General features: G+C 35.6%; 3 protein-coding genes across 3 annotated transcripts; 1 reads left to right on the top strand and 2 right to left on the bottom strand.

Annotated features, from left to right (window-relative positions):
- On the top strand, window positions 6534-7375 carry LOC18787424 (E3 ubiquitin-protein ligase RHA1B). The gene has a single exon (XM_007218463.2). It carries the CDS (start codon window positions 6630-6632, stop codon window positions 7119-7121), a length of 492 nt encoding a protein of 163 aa, XP_007218525.1. The 5' UTR covers window positions 6534-6629; the 3' UTR covers window positions 7122-7375.
- Window positions 9001-11642, bottom strand: LOC18786994 (leucine-rich repeat extensin-like protein 1). The gene is made up of 8 exons (XM_020556701.1): window positions 11543-11642; window positions 10897-10918; window positions 10722-10778; window positions 10535-10616; window positions 10254-10349; window positions 10026-10150; window positions 9913-9931; window positions 9001-9682 (listed from the first exon to the last, which is right to left on the bottom strand). Exons 1-8 carry the CDS (start codon window positions 11640-11642, stop codon window positions 9215-9217), a joined length of 969 nt encoding a protein of 322 aa, XP_020412290.1. The 3' UTR covers window positions 9001-9214.
- On the bottom strand, window positions 13401-15451 carry LOC18785839. Its single transcript, XM_020556704.1, has 6 exons — window positions 14567-15451; window positions 14370-14451; window positions 14168-14263; window positions 13847-13971; window positions 13711-13729; window positions 13401-13612 (listed from the first exon to the last, which is right to left on the bottom strand). Exons 1-6 carry the CDS (start codon window positions 14572-14574, stop codon window positions 13487-13489), a joined length of 456 nt encoding a protein of 151 aa, XP_020412293.1. The 5' UTR covers window positions 14575-15451; the 3' UTR covers window positions 13401-13486.

Below are 18181 nucleotides of genomic sequence, written 5' to 3'. Positions count from 1 at the left end.
CATAGAGGTTTGAACATGAAATCATTGATGTGCAAATTAAGGATCTTTTCCACTGAACCATGCCCCGGTGGCATAATTTCATCAGCGTTTTATTTGTATATTAGGCCCTTTTTGGTGAAATATATTAGTCTTACTTTTATGTAAAGCCAATAAGATAAAAAAAAAAAAACCATTATACCAATCATTATTGTACAACATAATATGTCTAGTAATGAGTTTACATGATACGTATGGATTTCGAGTGATTGCCTCTCTTGCACAACATGAGAGAGAGAGTTGAGAGAGCCTCTTTTTCTTTTTCTTTTTTTGGATTTCTTAATTAAGAATCCCTAAAATAAAAGGCATTCCTATATTTTGTACCAAATAGGCTGGACCAGATGGCCAGTGGTCCAAGGATCTTGTAGGCAACAATTGGGCCTCATATCCAAATTTGTTAGTTTGAAATGGAGGGGCCTGCTTTTTCTGAACTTCTCCTATTTGATATTTGACATCAAGATAAAGAAAAAAACAAAAACAAAAACAAAAACCCATAACACGAAAGTCCCCTTTTCTATTAAAAATGTATGTTCCCTTATTTTCTTTTCATTTTCTTTTGGTAGCTTCGATTCATCGGTTGGCTTGATTTAATTTGACTTGACCCTTCCGAGAAACTAAAAATAAATAATTTTTGGGTGAGGCGGCCGCATGAATTTCTCATTAAAGAGTGCACTATTATGAGTTATGTTTATTTGTCTTTATTACTTAGTTACGAATAATTTGATGTTAGTCAAGAGATAAAGAGTAGTTGTTTTGACATTTAAAGCAATATGTTCGGTTACCTTACTCCAAACATCGCTTGTGTAAAAAAATAAGGAAAATGCTAGGGAGACCAACTTTAGATGCCAACTTGTGTACCAACTCTCTAATAGAGTGTGGGACCCATTGTATTGGTGGGCTCCACCTCTATTAGAGAGTTGGTACACAAGTTGGTATCTAAAGTTGGTCTCCCTAGCATGACCCAAAAAATAATTTAATACCATTAAGAATCGTCAATGATAATGAGACCATATATGGTTGTTGGTAATTTTATTATACATTGTGGCCATGCCAATATAATTGGGCAATAAAACAATAATAAAATATAAAATAGAGATGCTCAAAGTAAAATTATGATAATTTTGGTTGGCGAGAAAATGAATGCAGATGATAGTGATAGACACACCTTGCCAAGAAAATTAAGGCAGGTACGGCCAGTACAGTGAACGATTTATTAGGAAGAGAAACAAGTATATAGGAAACATGTGCACATGAGTTCATGGCCCATTTTGTACGTTAATCCAATAATACATTATCTGATTGCAACCATTGAGACTATGACCCAAAAATAATATACTTATTAATTATAATTCTTTTTGCCATGACTTGATGTGCAGCCCTTTCTAAAGCGACATGTAAATGTGCACTAGTAGGAGATAATAGGAAAAAAAATTTGTGGCTAATACATATTAAGTTTATATATGTATCTCGCCCTTAGTAGGAAATAATTATTGGATTCGTCACTGATGCTATATTGTATATGGTGTATGTATTAATGAAGTGAATTTTTATACGGATATATGATTCAAATTGATATTCTAATATAAGAGTGACCGATTGATATATAAGAGTGCGAGAAACAAGTTGATAAACTGAATTACAAATTTAATTAACTTTGTTTTTGCCTTTAAAAGAATAAGAAAGAAAAAGGAAACAAGAGAAAAACAGCTATAAGGACAGTTGATGTAATTGAATAGGTGCAAAATGGTGTCTGCATCATGAATCACACTTGATTGAAAAGAAAAGAGGTATATTTCAATATGAAAACAAAAGAAATTGAATAGGAACACCAATGCTGGCTTTGATAGAAAAATCCAAACAAAAGGTCAATGAAGGAGAAGCCCATATACATTATAGAGAAGATAAGATTATATTTTAAGTTTGTGGGTGTGCATGCTTAATGGGGGAGTGAAAGGGGAGACAAAGATCAAACAGTTTTGGGTCCCCTTGCTCATCTCCCTTAAGCATTACCTTCCCCCTTGAACAAAACTCAATTTGACAATTTGACATGAAACAACATCATTCTCTCTTTCAAATCAAACCTTTATGTGACCATTTACAAAGGAAATATCTTATTTTCATGATTTCTTTTCATTCTAATTTATTTCTTCATATTTCAACCCCGAATGCAACTTAAAAACCAGAACTAATTCTAGTAAAAAAAAAGAGGAAGAAATATATAAAGTCATATAAAGAAGAGATATTTAGTCATATACCCATTCTTAGCACTAATACTATAGATAAATCCTACACCATTTGATTTTTATAAACAAACCCAAAAAATGACAGCTAGCCTTATTAAATTTAATTTTGATTATTAAATTACTGTAATGCCCTATTGAGTGTTTTGGGCTTTTTAAAAAAGTTTTAGGGTTGACAAACTGCCACCTCCAGCTGGCGAGCTACCTAGTGCCTCAATGGCAGGGGGTTCAAAACCCATTGGAAGCACTTTGTGGCCAGGGGCAAGTCGAACCCCGAGTGGGGATTAATTCCACCCTTCATATGTGGGGACACCTAGTGATATTTACCACCAAAAAAAAGGTTTTGGAGTTCGGTTTGTTTTAAGAAATGAATGGCAGTTTTGTAATTTAAAAGAAGTTAAAAGCTTTTTTGTTATGTTATAAATGGGCTTTATATGTGTTTTTAAAGTCCATTTCATATAGATTTTTTTTTTAAAAAAATAATAATAATAATTTAAGCTCCTATATTGGGTATAATACTAAATCTCCCTATAAAGAATGCATAGTACATATAGATATACCCAATTGCCTAACCTATAGTTAGACAGATACTTTAAGTGGGTTCTTAAAGCAAAGAATTTTCTCTTCCTTTTCTTTCTTTAATGTTTGCACTCTTTTCAGGGCTAGTTATATTTTACATCTCTTTAGATTAGGGTATGCAAAGATTTCGTGTCTATTTTTAAAAGGTAACAAAGCCAACTCTAAAAGTTACGGATTGTTATATTATTGGTACTTCTTTTCGTCACAATATCAAATTAACCATTGATTGACTCTTTTTAAACACAACAAGATTCGAACCTACAACTTACCGCTTGAGCTAGAACTCATGGTTTTTTTTTTGTTTTTTTTTTCTACTAACAATTTACTAATGTAGGAAGGTCCTCAAAATTTTTAGTAAAATAAAAAAAATGTATGTGTGATTATAGAAAAGCCTATTATTTTAAAGAAACTCAATTTCTTTTCTATAAGAGGTCCACAAGAGGCCAAAAAGCCACTATTATAAATTATAAAACAACAAAAAGTTACACTTTATTTTTTTATTTTTGTTTTCCTGTAAACCTACAACTATGAGTGTGTATAAAAATGCCTCATCACAGATTTTCTCTTTTGGGGAAGGGGGGGCCTAAACAATTTTCCAAACACTGGCCCTGCCAATGCATCTCACACAATCTGGCACCACAATTTTCAAGCACCAACCATATTAATTTGTTTTTGTCCCTCATCTCATCTGTCTGCACAAACCTCTTGAATCTTCTATTGACCACCATTTTCTCTCTTTGTGAATTTTCTTTTTCTTTTTCCTCCTCCTGACCATGACTGCTGGTCTACCAGCAAAAGACCAGAGACCACTTGTTGTCCACCAGATAGCAAAAAAAATACTTTATTTGGGCCAAGCGAGAATGATAAGGGAGCAGTTGGGGCCATCAGTTGTCTAGGCCTGCCCTAGTCAAAGCCAAATTAGGGTTGCCATCAACTCTCAGTTGAAGCTGTGCGCGCATCAGCATCAGCATCATCTTCTTCATGCAGGTGCACTGCTGCCTCTGGGGTTTTTTTATTTTTTGGTTGGGAAATTGATGGAGATGGAGCCCTAACCCTTGCCATGATGCCGTGTTGGTTGGCCAGGGGTCTTACCACCGACGCCTATTTGTCTTGTCCTTTAATTTCTTTCCCTACTGATTGAAGATCATGCATTTGGCCTGGCTAGCTTACTCTTCTTATGGACCTTTGATTTTGCTTGTCCTCCCCACAAACCTTATCATGGACTTCTCCAAAGTGGGCATGCCCCACTCTCTCTTTTATTCATTCCCTTACCTCATTAATTTCAATTATGCGATGCTTAATTATTTCATTAAACTAGCTTATCTACATTATCCATGTTAAGGACAAATATTGTCACTTATAAGGTTGGTAAAGTAATTATTCATTCCCTACTTACGAGATTTTTGACATGTTAAATTTTCTATATAACAGGTTATCACATTGCGCATGCATCACGTGTGTCGTCCATTTAGTTATGCTTAAACTATTAAACAATGACTAAGACATTGAGATTTTGACCAAAGGAAAGTTACAATTGTTGGGTTTAAGAGAACATCATTTTGGAAGAGAACATCATTTTGGAAATGTCCATCGCATCCATATTTCGTCAAATTGAAATTTACAAGCTAAGATTACTAAATTCATTCTCTGCTTCCAGTATCTTCTAACATGTCTATTCTTTATTTTCTTCGTGTCACGATCATCACATTCCACATACATTGCGTGTGTCATCTAAACAATGCCTCGAGATATGAATATGATCAACAAGTAATCGACCCTTAAAAACCAAATTTTTCTAAACCAAAAAGTATTAGTCTTGAGCAATGTTTTAATCATGGTGTTCCACTGAATGAATGATAAGCTTAGCATGTTGAAATTTTGATTAAAGGTGGAAATTCTTCAACAACTACAATCATTAATTACTGTTCCCATGACCACGTCAAGGCAGAAATAATCTGTGAATGATTGAACCAAAATAAAAAAAAAATAAAGTGAGGGTATATTTTAATAAAAATGTACTCAAACTCTACATTAAAAAAATATATTGTGACAAATTAGCACCCAACGGAAAGGGGAAGAGATTTTTAAAAAAAACATCTACAGGACCCATAATTTAATTAGATTAGCTGATAATCCTTTTCATAATCCACTAATACAGTATTATAATCGCTGATGCACCTTTAAGCCTTGTTTTCTGAGCAAATTATTGATCTACAGGGTTCTGATATACTAATTTAAGCCGAGTGAGAGACCACACACATAAGTATGAAGCACATATTCATTAAATAAGATTGTGTTAATCGGGACACATTAATTAATAAAATGAAAGTAACAGACTTCTCATTACATAACCATTTAATTTCTGCAAGATTTACACGTGCATTAAATAAGTAGATGCATGCTGAAAATATATTCATGTTTATTGGCAGTCTTCAAGCTTAGAAAAAGGTATTTGTAAGGTTATTACGAGAGATTCTTGCGTCCGGCTGCTTAATCGGATGCTGTCATTATAAGTATGTATGAATCGAATTATAAACGTCATTATATTATGTGAGTGTCTCAGTTATATAAAATAATTGGAAACTTACAATGATTACATTTTATTTTATTTTGTGAAACTTACAATAATTGGAAAAAAAATGCATGAAAAGTTCTGACACTTAAATTTTAATTTGAGTATCAGATATTTATGTACGTGATCACTATTCAAGCATATGCATAGGACCAAAGGGGGCACATGCCCTCTCTCCATTATTTTGATTCCATAACTAACATATCTTTTACTGTAAAATTGGATACAAAATTCCTCTTAAATTCTTGGACACTCCTTTCACTTTTACTCAGATCGATGTCTAAATTATTTTTTGCGTTGCATAAGAGATAAAAGAAATAGAAAATGTGAACGAATTACAAATTTTGTACCATTTATTACAAAAAGTTGCTTTGAATTTTTTTGAGGTGTCCCACTTATTTAAATTCCTGACTTCATCATTGTGTTTATAGATGATTTTTTAAATCAAAATCCTATATTCTAAAATAATAACCAAATCAGAGACGATAGTAGAAAGCAAAATCACGGATTTTAAAATTGAAAAACTAAAAAATGAAAGAAAGAAGAAAACCCGTAAATTAAGCTATAGAATTACAAGGAAAAAGCATTGCCTTCCATTTTCCAACTAAAATGAAGAGGGAAATTGTGGTCAATGAAAAATCTCATGGTCAATAATGATGAGATATACCAAATGCCGCCCAAACAGATAACAAAGATGATGACACAATTATGAAATGACAGGATAAGTACAGTTATCTCAGTACTTAATTAATCCCTAATTACATTACTCACAGTAATTAACCAGGTAGATTAATAGCACACCCACTTCCTATCTCTTTCCTAATTTCACCACGTGACACGTGTGCAATTCTAACATCTCGTGCGAGCGGGTCACGCAGAGTCAAAGTAACCCACACGGCACAGTGAGCCGCATGGCCCACTAAAGCCATCCCGCCAATCACAGCGCAGATTCAAGCGGACCCCGGATAATCCGGAGGGTTACAGTCGGTGACTCTATCAAAGAAAGAAAGACCTTCACAGCCGAAACAGAAGCTTCCACTTAAGGCCTTCCCTATTTCGGCACTCTCTCTCTCTCTCTCTCTCTCTCTATAAAAGCCTTCGCCTTCAGGCAACGAACCCCAGTTTCTCTCTCTCTCTCTCTCTCTCTCTCTCTCTCTCTCTCTCTCTCCCCCAATATAACCTACTTTCTCTATCTAGCCTCCATGGGCTTCCCAGTGGGATACACAGAGGTCTTCTTTCCCAACATCTTTCTCCACACACTCTCTCTTCTGGGTTTCATCCGAAACCTCATTTTCTCGCTCTTCTACTTTCTGGGTCTCTCCGAATTTCTCGAAACCGACGTCGTTTGGCCAGAGACCAGGACCCGTATGCCCGAAAACCCGCCCGTATCGGCCCTCCTGATCCGGGAATTCCTGCCCGTGATTAAGTTTCGGGACCTAGCCGGAGACCGGCCTGAAAACTGTGCCGTTTGTCTGTACGAGTTTGAGGTCGAGGAGGAGATCAGGTGTTTAACGAATTGCAAGCACATTTTTCACAGGGCGTGTTTGGACCGTTGGATGGACCATGATCAGAAGACGTGCCCTCTTTGTAGGACGCCCTTCGTGCCTGATGAGATGAGCGATGAGTTTAATCAACGGCTCTGGGCTGCCTCTGAGATTCACCATGAATTTTACAGCGAGTACAGTTCGGTTTGAGGCTGCAGGAATTTGTGGTTTTTTCACTTTTTTACTTTTTTTATATTCCGGTGGCATGCTGCGGAGGCAATGAAATGTATATATACATGACAAATTTGGTGCCTAAATACATGAAAATTTGGTGCCTTATTTGAAGAAGAAGAAGAAGAAAAAAAAGAAGACAGAGAAGAGGGAAAATTTTGGATAATTTCTCTTTGTTTTTGTATATTTTTTATATATTGAAATACAAATGCTATGATTCTCCATCTTTTTTATTTTTCATTTTTTCATGAAATTTTGTGTGATATACAATTTCATCCCCAGCAAATTTGTTCTAGTATTCTGTGGGTTTTTCTTTGGATTTAGAAGTCAAGTCAACAACTTTAGAAAATGTGTAGGTGGGAATTTTTTTTAATTTATTATTTTTTTAAAACAAAAAAAAGGAATGTAGAGGTGGGTCTTGGCAATTGGGTGTAAAAGTGGGCTGCAAATGCCAATTATGATATTGCAGACTGGAGAGTGGAGAGAGGGAGGAGTATTGGATTTTATGTGAAATATATATATTAATTTTTAATTATTTGTAATCTTGTTATCTATTTTTTTTAATGATTATATGGTGGTGATTGAATTTAGGAGTATTGGAGTTTGTTGATGTTGTTGGGCAGGTAAAGGTAACCAATCGATTTATTCGGATCTTGTCAGAGTCAGTGCTATTTAATAATGGCTTGGATATATATAAATTATCAAAAATTTGTAAAAATTTTAGTGGGGTTTTTAATTTAGCGGTTTCTGAATTTTAATCTGAGTTTCAATTGAGTCTCAAAGTCTTTTTTGAGGCAATTAGGTCATTCAATGTTCTCATTCGTTACAAAAAGTTTCGTAATTCAATTGAAACTCGAGGTAAACTCTTGTGTCATGAACTCAATTGAAACTTTGGTGTTTATTTGGTAACAAACATCATTTTGGTATGTATATTTTGGTCCATGAAATCTTAGAAATGTGTTAAAGCTTTATGTTTGCATCTAATATGTAAAGTTTTGGCATCAAAGCTCATGATGGGTACCTAATTATACGTGCACTCTCTACTTTGACTAATTAATCACAACTTGATATCTGTTAGTTTTATTTTTCTAAACTTGTTTGAAAGAGAAATTTATCACATGTTTCTTCTTTGACATCATCATAATTTTGTTTTAAAATTATTTTATTTTAGAATTCATCATCATCATGCTCATGAGTCATGACTGACTGATATAGAAATTGGGATCTGTGCTTGACATTTCTCAATCTCAGGCTCTGTGAGACAGAGGCTGCCCCTCCTCATGTCAAGTGCTCTGCAGTTCCTAAAGTTGGAAAGGTAAATAAAATTCTATCAGGCTGGCACTGGCCTTCTCTGCATTGGTCCAGCTATATATTTTGGCATATTTCCCCACCACACCAGTACCAAAGCCACCTCACCATAAAAATAAATTAAAAAATTTATGGAATTAATGTTCTAGCACCATCCAGGGGAAAAACTTCAAATTTCACCTTCCCAAGTAGAAAAGCAAACGTTAATGGAGTCTAACCTAGTAAAAAAGGATAATGATTTGGAGACCGGTGATATCAATTTTAAATCTCTATAACACCTTGATTGTGTGTATGTGAGAAAATACCTCCTCCTTACTAATTTTGGTATATAAAAAAAAGTACAAAAGCAAATCACTATTAGAAACAGAAAAAAGGAAGAGCCCCAACATAGGACTTGATGAGATGCATGATGAAAATTCAGTCCTCTATTATAGTCCCACAGAATGTCAGAAAACAGAGATTGAATTTCATATATTTTGCTTTATTCTAGTTTGAGATTTGTTTAGCGGAAAAGGATCACATGAGTAGGCTCAAAATTGGTTGAGCACTTGGAAGAAACTAAGTTGGTTCCAAAAAAGAAGTTCAATTGGGAGACATTGATGGGTAAATGACTGTTCCTTAACTAAGAAACACTACATGTTTATCATTGAACTCAACCAACATTAATCATAAAATCCATGCCAATTTGCAGATCCACATGAATGAATCTGTCTGCAATGCATGATCAGAATCACTTGGGAGGATTAGAAGAAGGACCGGTACGACTAGGAGGAGAAGGTTTTATCCCTTGGCGGTCCGGGAGGTGCGGATGGAGATTCTGGGATATAACCAGGAGGTGGAGGAGGAGGTACTGCAGGAGGGAAAACACCGGAATCCGCAGAATAAATACCATGTGGAGATTCTGGAGGACGCACAGGAGGAGGAGGCCCTGGAGGATATACTGGTTGCCCATATGCTGGTGGAGGCATATAGCCTGCAGGTTGATTTGGATATCCTGCTGGTGGATAGCCTGCTGGTGGGTATCCTGCTGGTGGATATCCTGCATGTTGATTTGGATACCCCGCATGACCTGGATATCCTGTTGGTGGAGGTGAATAGACTGGCCGCTGATGATGATATCCGGCATAAGGAATTGGCTGATCCATTCGAGACATCTGCTGCATTGGAGGAACTGCCATAACTGGCTGTGGAAGCTTGCCATCCCTTTTGTCCAGTTCAAGCTTGTGCTGGGTCTGCATAACTCCACATCAAGGTTTTGTTTGTTACAACAGAGATTTTAAAATCACCATGAAATTGGGATCTACATGAAAGTACATCCTATCAAAAACACCATTAAGGTAGAGCATGTGTTTCTGGGGGGAGATTAAAATTTTAGTATCTTAGAGCAAACGGGTTCGTGAGCAAAAAAGACTCAGAAGCTCAATGCTTTTAAAATTTGCTTCTTTACTATTTCATTGCATACCTGCATGCAAGCACAGACCCTGAAAAAACAGAACAAGGCAAAGAATCAATACAAGATGTAATGAGCTCTGGACTGAATGTGTTGTTGAGATCAGGGTGAAATGAAGGCCTTACGAGCAAAAGACCGTGTCGGCTATACAGCTCAACACACTGGAAATATCTGAGAGCTCCCCACTTCCAGTTATGCAAGCAATCAAGGAGCATATACATGCAAGTTGGTTGAGGCAGAGCATAAATCCCTACAAAAGAAGGCCATGTTGAAGTGAAAAGGATATCAGAAGATGTACAGACAGAGAAAGAGCTGTAAACAAAAACATAGAGAGAGAGAGAGAGAGAGATTACAATAATGCAGTTATCGCACGGTGCTGTCTGTATATTGAACTCATCTTGTATTAGAAAGCGTGTCGAGGCAACTGAAGTTGCAAAGCAGAAGCAAACCTGAAAACAATTAAGAAGCATCCAAACATAAAACTAAAACTCTATGTATGCCTATGTCTAGGAAAATGTAGGAATAGAGTGCATAAGGGCAAAGCTAAGCCTGCATTTAATCTTTCAAATTGATGAATACCACAGTGCTAATTTATTCATAAAGTTTATCACATCAAAATCAAAGAAATTAATACCTCAGTGCCAAGACACAATTCGGGGCAGTGACGTTCGCCGCACCTTCCACTGCATGGCATATACCCGGCACAGCATCTGTACCTGTAGTAAGTAACAGAGAAGATTGCAGAACTAGTATTCAGTAACCTCAATCTTTGTTTTGATGATCAGGAATATCTAGAAATGAATGTAGTAGTTATTAGTTACCTTGACATATCATTATAAAGAGCTCGTTTTCGCAGCAGGTAAGAAACACATGGACCACTGTGATCATGTTACAAATAACAAATTAGATAATTCACAACACTGAGTACAGAAAAATTGAACAGAGTATCACAATGAAATCATTGACATGAAAATATCATAGTATAAGAGTGCTTACCAGAAAGCTGCAAAGCAACAATCTGCAGAACAAACAGATCACAATAAGATTAAAATTGAAGGTCAGATCATATTCACATAAAGAAAGAAATACCAAAAATCCATACGTCTAAAGTAAAGCCATGTGGAGCTGATGATATAAAAATATATAATTCTAATTTTCCCATTCCTTTTGAGACAAAAAAACTACACTTTTTTTTCAATCATTTTCCCGTTTCTCTTTCTCAGAAACCAAACAACTGCAAGTATAACCTGCATTTGGCTACCATCAGACAGAGTGAACAAGAGAAAACAAAAAAGAACTTACGTCACATGGATCGTATATGCACAAAAGTCAAAACCTATTCAGCTAAAAAAGAAAAAAAAGGCACTCAAATCTGCATGGAGTCTCAGTAGCAGCAGGACTCAAATCTTCGAATTCGTTTCTTCCTATTATTTATTTTTTTCCTCTGTTCTTTTTGTTTTCTCATAAACCAATTATCAAACAGTCAAAACGTAACAAAGAAAGACAAATCCAATTATAAGAAGACCCCTCTGTATATGTCCCATTGGTTTCCTTCTCTGTTTTCTTCATTTGCCTCTCATTTTCTCGGGAACCAAACAGAAACTGAAGAACAATGCACGAACCAATACAAATCACAACTTACAGGGAGTATCGGTAGTCATGGTGCCCATCAAATCGGCGTGCCATAGATTCCTATACCCCTGACGGGTCTGCATCTTCCCCACCTGGTCTTGAATCCCCATTTTCTCACGATCCAAACAAGCTTCCGATAACGAAAATTTAACCTAACGAGATCGAAATGGGGACAAACCCATAAGCAAAAACACGCCCAGAGCGGCTTTGTGGTGAAAATGAAGCGTTGCGCTCAATATCACAAAGCGTGAGAGGATTTCATGTATGCATTATATATAGGTAAGGTAGAGCGGAAGCTTGGTGGTGGTGACGAACGAGTGAAATTACGTTCGAGGACCTGAAAAAGATTGCATGGGGAAAAAACACAGGTGGCGTTTTGCTATGTCCAAATATGTAATTCATGGCTTAGGATCTTAAGCCACGTACTATTTTATAAAGTTTCTTTTTGTTGAAATAATTCATGCAATTACTTCAATTTATGAAAAGTGCTATGAAGATTTTGTAATTACCATTTTTCTTAAGCATACTATATTACTTGCCTCCTTACTTATAAGGAGATATTTCTTCTTTCTGCGAATTACATATACAAAAATAATTCATCAAAATATAAAAAAGAAAAATTGTTGCACATATATCACATTGCTAGTAGCAGGAGTATAAGAGCTCTTACTTATATGGTAAGGAGGGAAATATTTTTCTTTTCGTAATTGGGCTAATTTGGTTTGAAAAGAGAAACTATTTTTGTGGTAGCTACGATGAAATGATCCAAAAGATAAATTATTATGGAAACCTAAGTTATTATATTCTTTCTTTATAAATTACAAAAGTAAATCTTTTTAAGGGGTCCATGCAAAAAGAATTTTAGCGTTCTAAATTTTGTAGTTTTATTTTTGGGTTCTTTGTCGTCGAAGAGAACTTTTTTCGTTATTTTTTTCAGAATAGGCGATAACTTTTTTGTTATTTAAAAAGTAGAGATAGAGAGAATGGAATACAAAATTAATACCTGCAGATTACTACATGTTGGAGCTTATTTATGCAAGACAAATAAATTTTCTTTTTCAAGATCAAACAAGCTCATGCAATATAGTTTCTTTTGTTATGGGGTGAAGAATAATATAATTTGGGTATTGTTCAAAGAAAAAGGTCTTTAATAAAATATGAAACAACAATTTAAGCTTGATGCCCATTGACATTGTCCAATTATATCACTTTTATTTATTTATAAATTTTAGGTTTTTTTGTTGCTGGGGTAAAATGATCCAAACAGTATAGCCGCGCGGCTACACTCTCGGAATTTTAACAGTATAGCCGCGCGGCTATACTATTTAACCTTATAACCGAACGGCTAAAATGGAAATTTTAATATAAATTTTAACAGTATAGCCGCTCGGCTGTACTCTATAAATAGATAATTTTAAAGGTATAGCCGTTCGGCTATACGCTATAAATAGAAATTTTAAAAGTATAGCCGTGCGGCTATACTGTTTAAATAGGAAACATAGCTGTACTCTATAAATAGAAATTAAATAGTAATCCACGTCAGCTCTTTTAAAAAAATTCGAGGTTGAGACTCCAGTGCGCGGCACGTAAGTGTGTTGTAGTAAAATTCTATCCGTTGGTTTTGACAGCAGGAATACATCTAAGCCGTATAGAATAATAATCCTCATGATATATCGTCTGTTTTTTCTACAATTCTCTCTCTCTCTCTCTCTCTCTCTCTCTCTCTCTGCCAATGTTTTACCTTTGCAAAATTTTTGTACACAATGGGTGCAACCCCTTAAACATTTTTCCCCCAGTCAAACGCTGCGTTTTAAGCTTTCAAAGATTCAGGTAAGAGGGAATAAATATTGTGGTCTATTACTAAGAATTGCTATTTAATTGTAGTTTGTAAGTAAATGACCTCTATTGATTAATTTATATGAAAAATTAAAGAGTAATACTACATGTATCACATTTAATAATATCCGGTTTGTGGTGGATTTTTCTCATCAGTACGCGACATCTGCTGCACCTGAGGCACTCCCAAAACCGCCGGCGGAAGCTTTCCATCTCTTTTGTTCAGTTCAAAATGGTGCTGTGTCTGCGTAACTCCACATAAAAATTTATTTGTTACCAAAAAAACAAAAAAGAAAACATGCAACTGGTATTTGCTTGATTAGTTTTTAAATTATTGCATACCTGGATGCAAGCACAGACCCTGGAAAAAAAAAAAAAAAACAGAACAAGTCCAAGAAAAGAAAAATCAATACAAGAGTATGTACTTAAAGAGCTCCGGATTGAATTTGTTGAGAAGGGTGGAAAATAAAGGCCTTACGAGCAAAAGACCGTGTCGGCAATGCAGCTCAAGGCATTCGAAAGCTCACCCAGCTCTTCATTTCCAGTTATGCAAGCAATCAAGGAGAATATGCATGCAATTTGGCTGAGGACGAGCATAAATCCCTACAGGACAAGCCCACGTTGGAGTGAGTGAGAACGATGTCTTAAGGCTTTCCTTTTTGTTACAAGGGAAGGAGATCGAGCTCTTGACCTAGCCTAATGACAGCCGATTTCTCGGCGTCATTTGACTAACCCAAGAGCCTAATATCTTAAGATTTGTAAACACAGAGAGAGAGAGAGAGAGAGAGAGAGAGATTACAATCATGCAGTTATCGCAGGGTGTTGTTTTTATGTTGAGTTCATCTTGTATAAGAAAGCGTGTTGAGGAAACCGAAGTTCCAAAGCAGAAGCAAACCTGTACACAACAAGGAAAGTAACACAAATTTAATCATTTTTTTCTTTACGGATAAAATATGCAACATGTAATTTTTTTTGGACAAAATGCAACATGTAATTAGTACCTCAGTGCCTAGACACAATTCAGGGCAGTGACTTTCTCCGAATCTTCCACTGCACGGCATAAATCCGGCACAGCATTTGTACCTAAAACAGAGAAGCGTGCAAAATTATTAATGAGTACTCAACATTTAATCTTAATTAAGTTTTGTTAGATGATCAGGATTATATTTAGAAATTAATGCTTGTAATTATTAGTTACCTTGACATGTCATTATAAAGAGCTTGCTTGCGTAGCAGGTAAGAAACACACGGACCACTACGATCAGGTAACAAAGAAAAAACTGATTAGAATTTGCTTCTGGGTTAGCCTAATAAATCTACAGGGGAAATAAAAAATTAGAATTTCCATGAAAGAAAAAAATAAAAAAATAAATAAATACAACAATGCATCTTAGATAACATTTGCTTACCAGAAACACGCAAAGCAACAATCTGCAGAGAAAACAGAACATTGAAGAAAATTAAAAAAAGGAAAAAAAAACCAAAACCCAAAGAAAAATTCAACCCTTCCATTCCATTTCCCATGCCACTTTCCTAGAAACCAAACAACTAATTACCAACAACATCCATTTGGGTAGCCCTTAAAAACAAGAATTTACATTACATTCTCTCTGAATAATGATCTCTGCTTTCCCTTCATCTTTTTATTTTCCCTCATATTCTCGGAAACCAAACAGAAAAACACCAACCACCTGCCTATAATTAAATATGACCACTTACATGGAGTATCGGCGGTCACAGTGCCCATCAAATCGGTATGCCACAGATTTTGAAACCCCTGCCGGAGCTGCATTTTCTCCACCTGCTGTTGCATCCCCATTTTCGTACCGTTTCCAGCGAGTTTCAGAGAATGAAAAAAAACAATAAAAAAATTTTAAGCTATTGGGATGATCAAAATGTGAAGGAAACAGAAAACACAACACACAAAAACGCAGAGGGGTTATGGCGAAATAGAAGCGTCTCAAGCGGAAAGAGTGTTCTGATATGATAATAGGCACCGTGTAAAAATAGCTAGCTTCTAAATAAGAAACAGAGTCGTTTTTATACAATGGCTTTCGTTTTAGGTAATTTTATTTTACCATAAAACCCAAGTTTATGTGCAAATTAGCGTGATTAGAATGATTACATGGTTCCATTTGAGAATCTGGTGGCCCCCCAAGTGTGACATCAATAGCCTCATGATAAGTAGGAGAAATTCTTGAATACGACTGTCGTATAAGACAACTCTCTCATGGGAGAGAGTTGCTCTATGCTACGCAAATGAGACTTCAAACGTATAGATTGGTTTAATTTGATGGGTTGTGGCCCAAGTCAGATGTTGTAAGGATTGGGCCTCTTGCCAACCTTCAAACGTATTCTTGTTTCCCATTATCTCGTATATAATGTTCTTTCCTTTTTCACATTAATGACTTTTAACCTCTTTAATCTCGACATGCTTCGTCTATTCAAAGTTAACTTTCATGCCCTCTACCGCACTATTTGGTTAATTTGAGAAAACTCTCCATATTGACAATCATGACCTAGGCAAAAACACCCTTTCTTAGCTCATATGGTATTAATTCTCGTCATTAATGTGAATCGAACCTGAGACCTCCTCCAACTAACTGGATAATTAGTTTATTCATAAGGGTTTAGAATTTAGGTATTTGTTATTAGTGTCATCATTCGACTCAGAATACATCGGTTTGTAAAGATTAATTTAATTTGATGGATTGTGGCCCAAATGTGTTAAGATTTGGGCCTCTACCTTAAAACGTATTCTTCTTTCCATTATCTTGTGTATACTTTTCTTTCTTTTTTCACATTAGTTATTTTTAACTCATTTACTCTCGATATGCTTCGTCTGTCCTAATCTATTAACCGGTCAAAAATTTATCTACATTGAGCTGAGGAGGGTTGATCATGATTCCTTTTCTTGGTCTCGTTTTCCCTACAATTTTATCATGTAGCACGATTCATTTTTTTATATCTGAATTATGTCCCATGTCATGAGTGATAATACAGGCAGCTACTTGACAAAGTAGCAAAGGTGCAAACCAAGTTTAAGAAAGCGAATGTTGTCCGAAACAGTAACATTTCAAAGTTTTGGATATATATATATATATATGAAAGGCTAATTTCAGAGGGTTTGGTAGGGTATGACATGTGAGTGCCAGGTCCGTGTCTATTTATTTCAAAGTTTATTGAAATAACTGTTCTAGTTTGTGTTTTTCACTCGTCTTGTACAAAATTAGTGACGGGGCCCCTGCTACAAATAGGCTGCTGATAATACAATATCATTGTACTATCAGAATCAGATCGCAGCTGAGCTACACGCCTAAAATCATCCAAAACTACTTGTCCATTCCATTGCGTATAAAACATCACAGTGAATTGGAAATATTAATTAAGCAAAGTCCAAGACCCAATGAGATGAGCCAAGTCCTCATTTGCTGCTGTGCCTGCAGCAATGCATCTACCTGTATCAGCAGCAACCACATATTAATACCCTACATATTGCATATATATATATGTCTCTCCTTTATACGCTCTGTAATTGCTATAGAGCTTCAGTTGTAGGATCTCGAAACTACGGGATAGAGGTGTCTATACATGAATCATCTCGCAATTGCAGAATTCAACAAGTGAAGGAGACTATATTTGTTTATGCATTATTACCGTCCTTGATCTATGTAGGTTTAGGGTTACACATTTGTAGGCTGATTTATTTATTCATTCCTAAACTAATCTCTTTCTTGGTGGTTGTTAATCAAAACTAGCTCTATCAGTATTAGTCTTCTTAATCTGCTGCTGAGAAGACCAATTTTCTCAGCAACCAAACACAGAAACATGCTTGGAAATCATTTCGAAATGCATGTAAGATCAAATCTGGAAATTTTATTTGAACAGAACACTTGAACACACAAAGGCTTTTTCCAATTTAGTCCATTCTAATTATGATCTAGTTGTATGTGCTGTTTTTCTTTGCAATGAAGTTATAGTCATTCTATAAAAATTTACCTAATTCCTAATTAGCAAATTGTAATCATTACAATGATATTCTTTTGCTTTTTTATTGGTTGTTGGGAAACATTTTCTTCACCCTCAAAATTAATCGTTTTAAGCAACAAACAGAGCAAAGGGCACATAGCATCTCTGCTTCACTGACCAATGCATGTCAAGTGGAAAAAAGAAAGAAAAGAGAGTAACCCTTTTATAAGATATATTTACTCATGAACACCCTCTAATGTGAACACACGAATTTCATGCGTGTAGGTTTCATCCACACAAAAAATATAATCAGTAAATATGATGCAAATAACATTATAAATAATTAAAAGAGTATCTTATCAAGTGTTTGACTGTTGAATTGCCGATTCTCTTACGATGTATAATTCCTTTCTTTTTCTTCTTCTGGATTCTCTTATTAATGATGTTATTTGGAATACGACTTCTTTTATTAATATGTAATTCGTAAATATGATGCAAATAGTTAATTATTGGAATGCAAATGGCCCCAATTTATATATAGTTTTACACTTTTGCCCCTTGCCCCCTTATTTGGACAGTCATAATATCTAACCAATTGATAGATATTTTACCATAATTTTCTTGGCATTACCATAATAAGTGGGGAAGGTGAAAAATCAAATAAAATGCCTACCAAAAAACCCACCACAAAGCGACACGTAAGGCTGCCTCCTCCAAACACTTAATACATCCCAATCCTAGTATCGGATTCTGTGCCACCTCATCCATCCGACCCCCATCTGGACCGTCCATTCTGTTGACTCAAACTAGGGCCCCACACACACGTACGCTCATCAAACCTTTT

The sequence above is a fragment of the Prunus persica genome, chromosome G2 (assembly GCF_000346465.2).
Source record: "Prunus persica cultivar Lovell chromosome G2, Prunus_persica_NCBIv2, whole genome shotgun sequence".
Classification (NCBI taxonomy): Eukaryota; Viridiplantae; Streptophyta; class Magnoliopsida; order Rosales; family Rosaceae; genus Prunus; species Prunus persica.
This window is presented reverse-complemented; position numbering and strand designations above follow the sequence as displayed.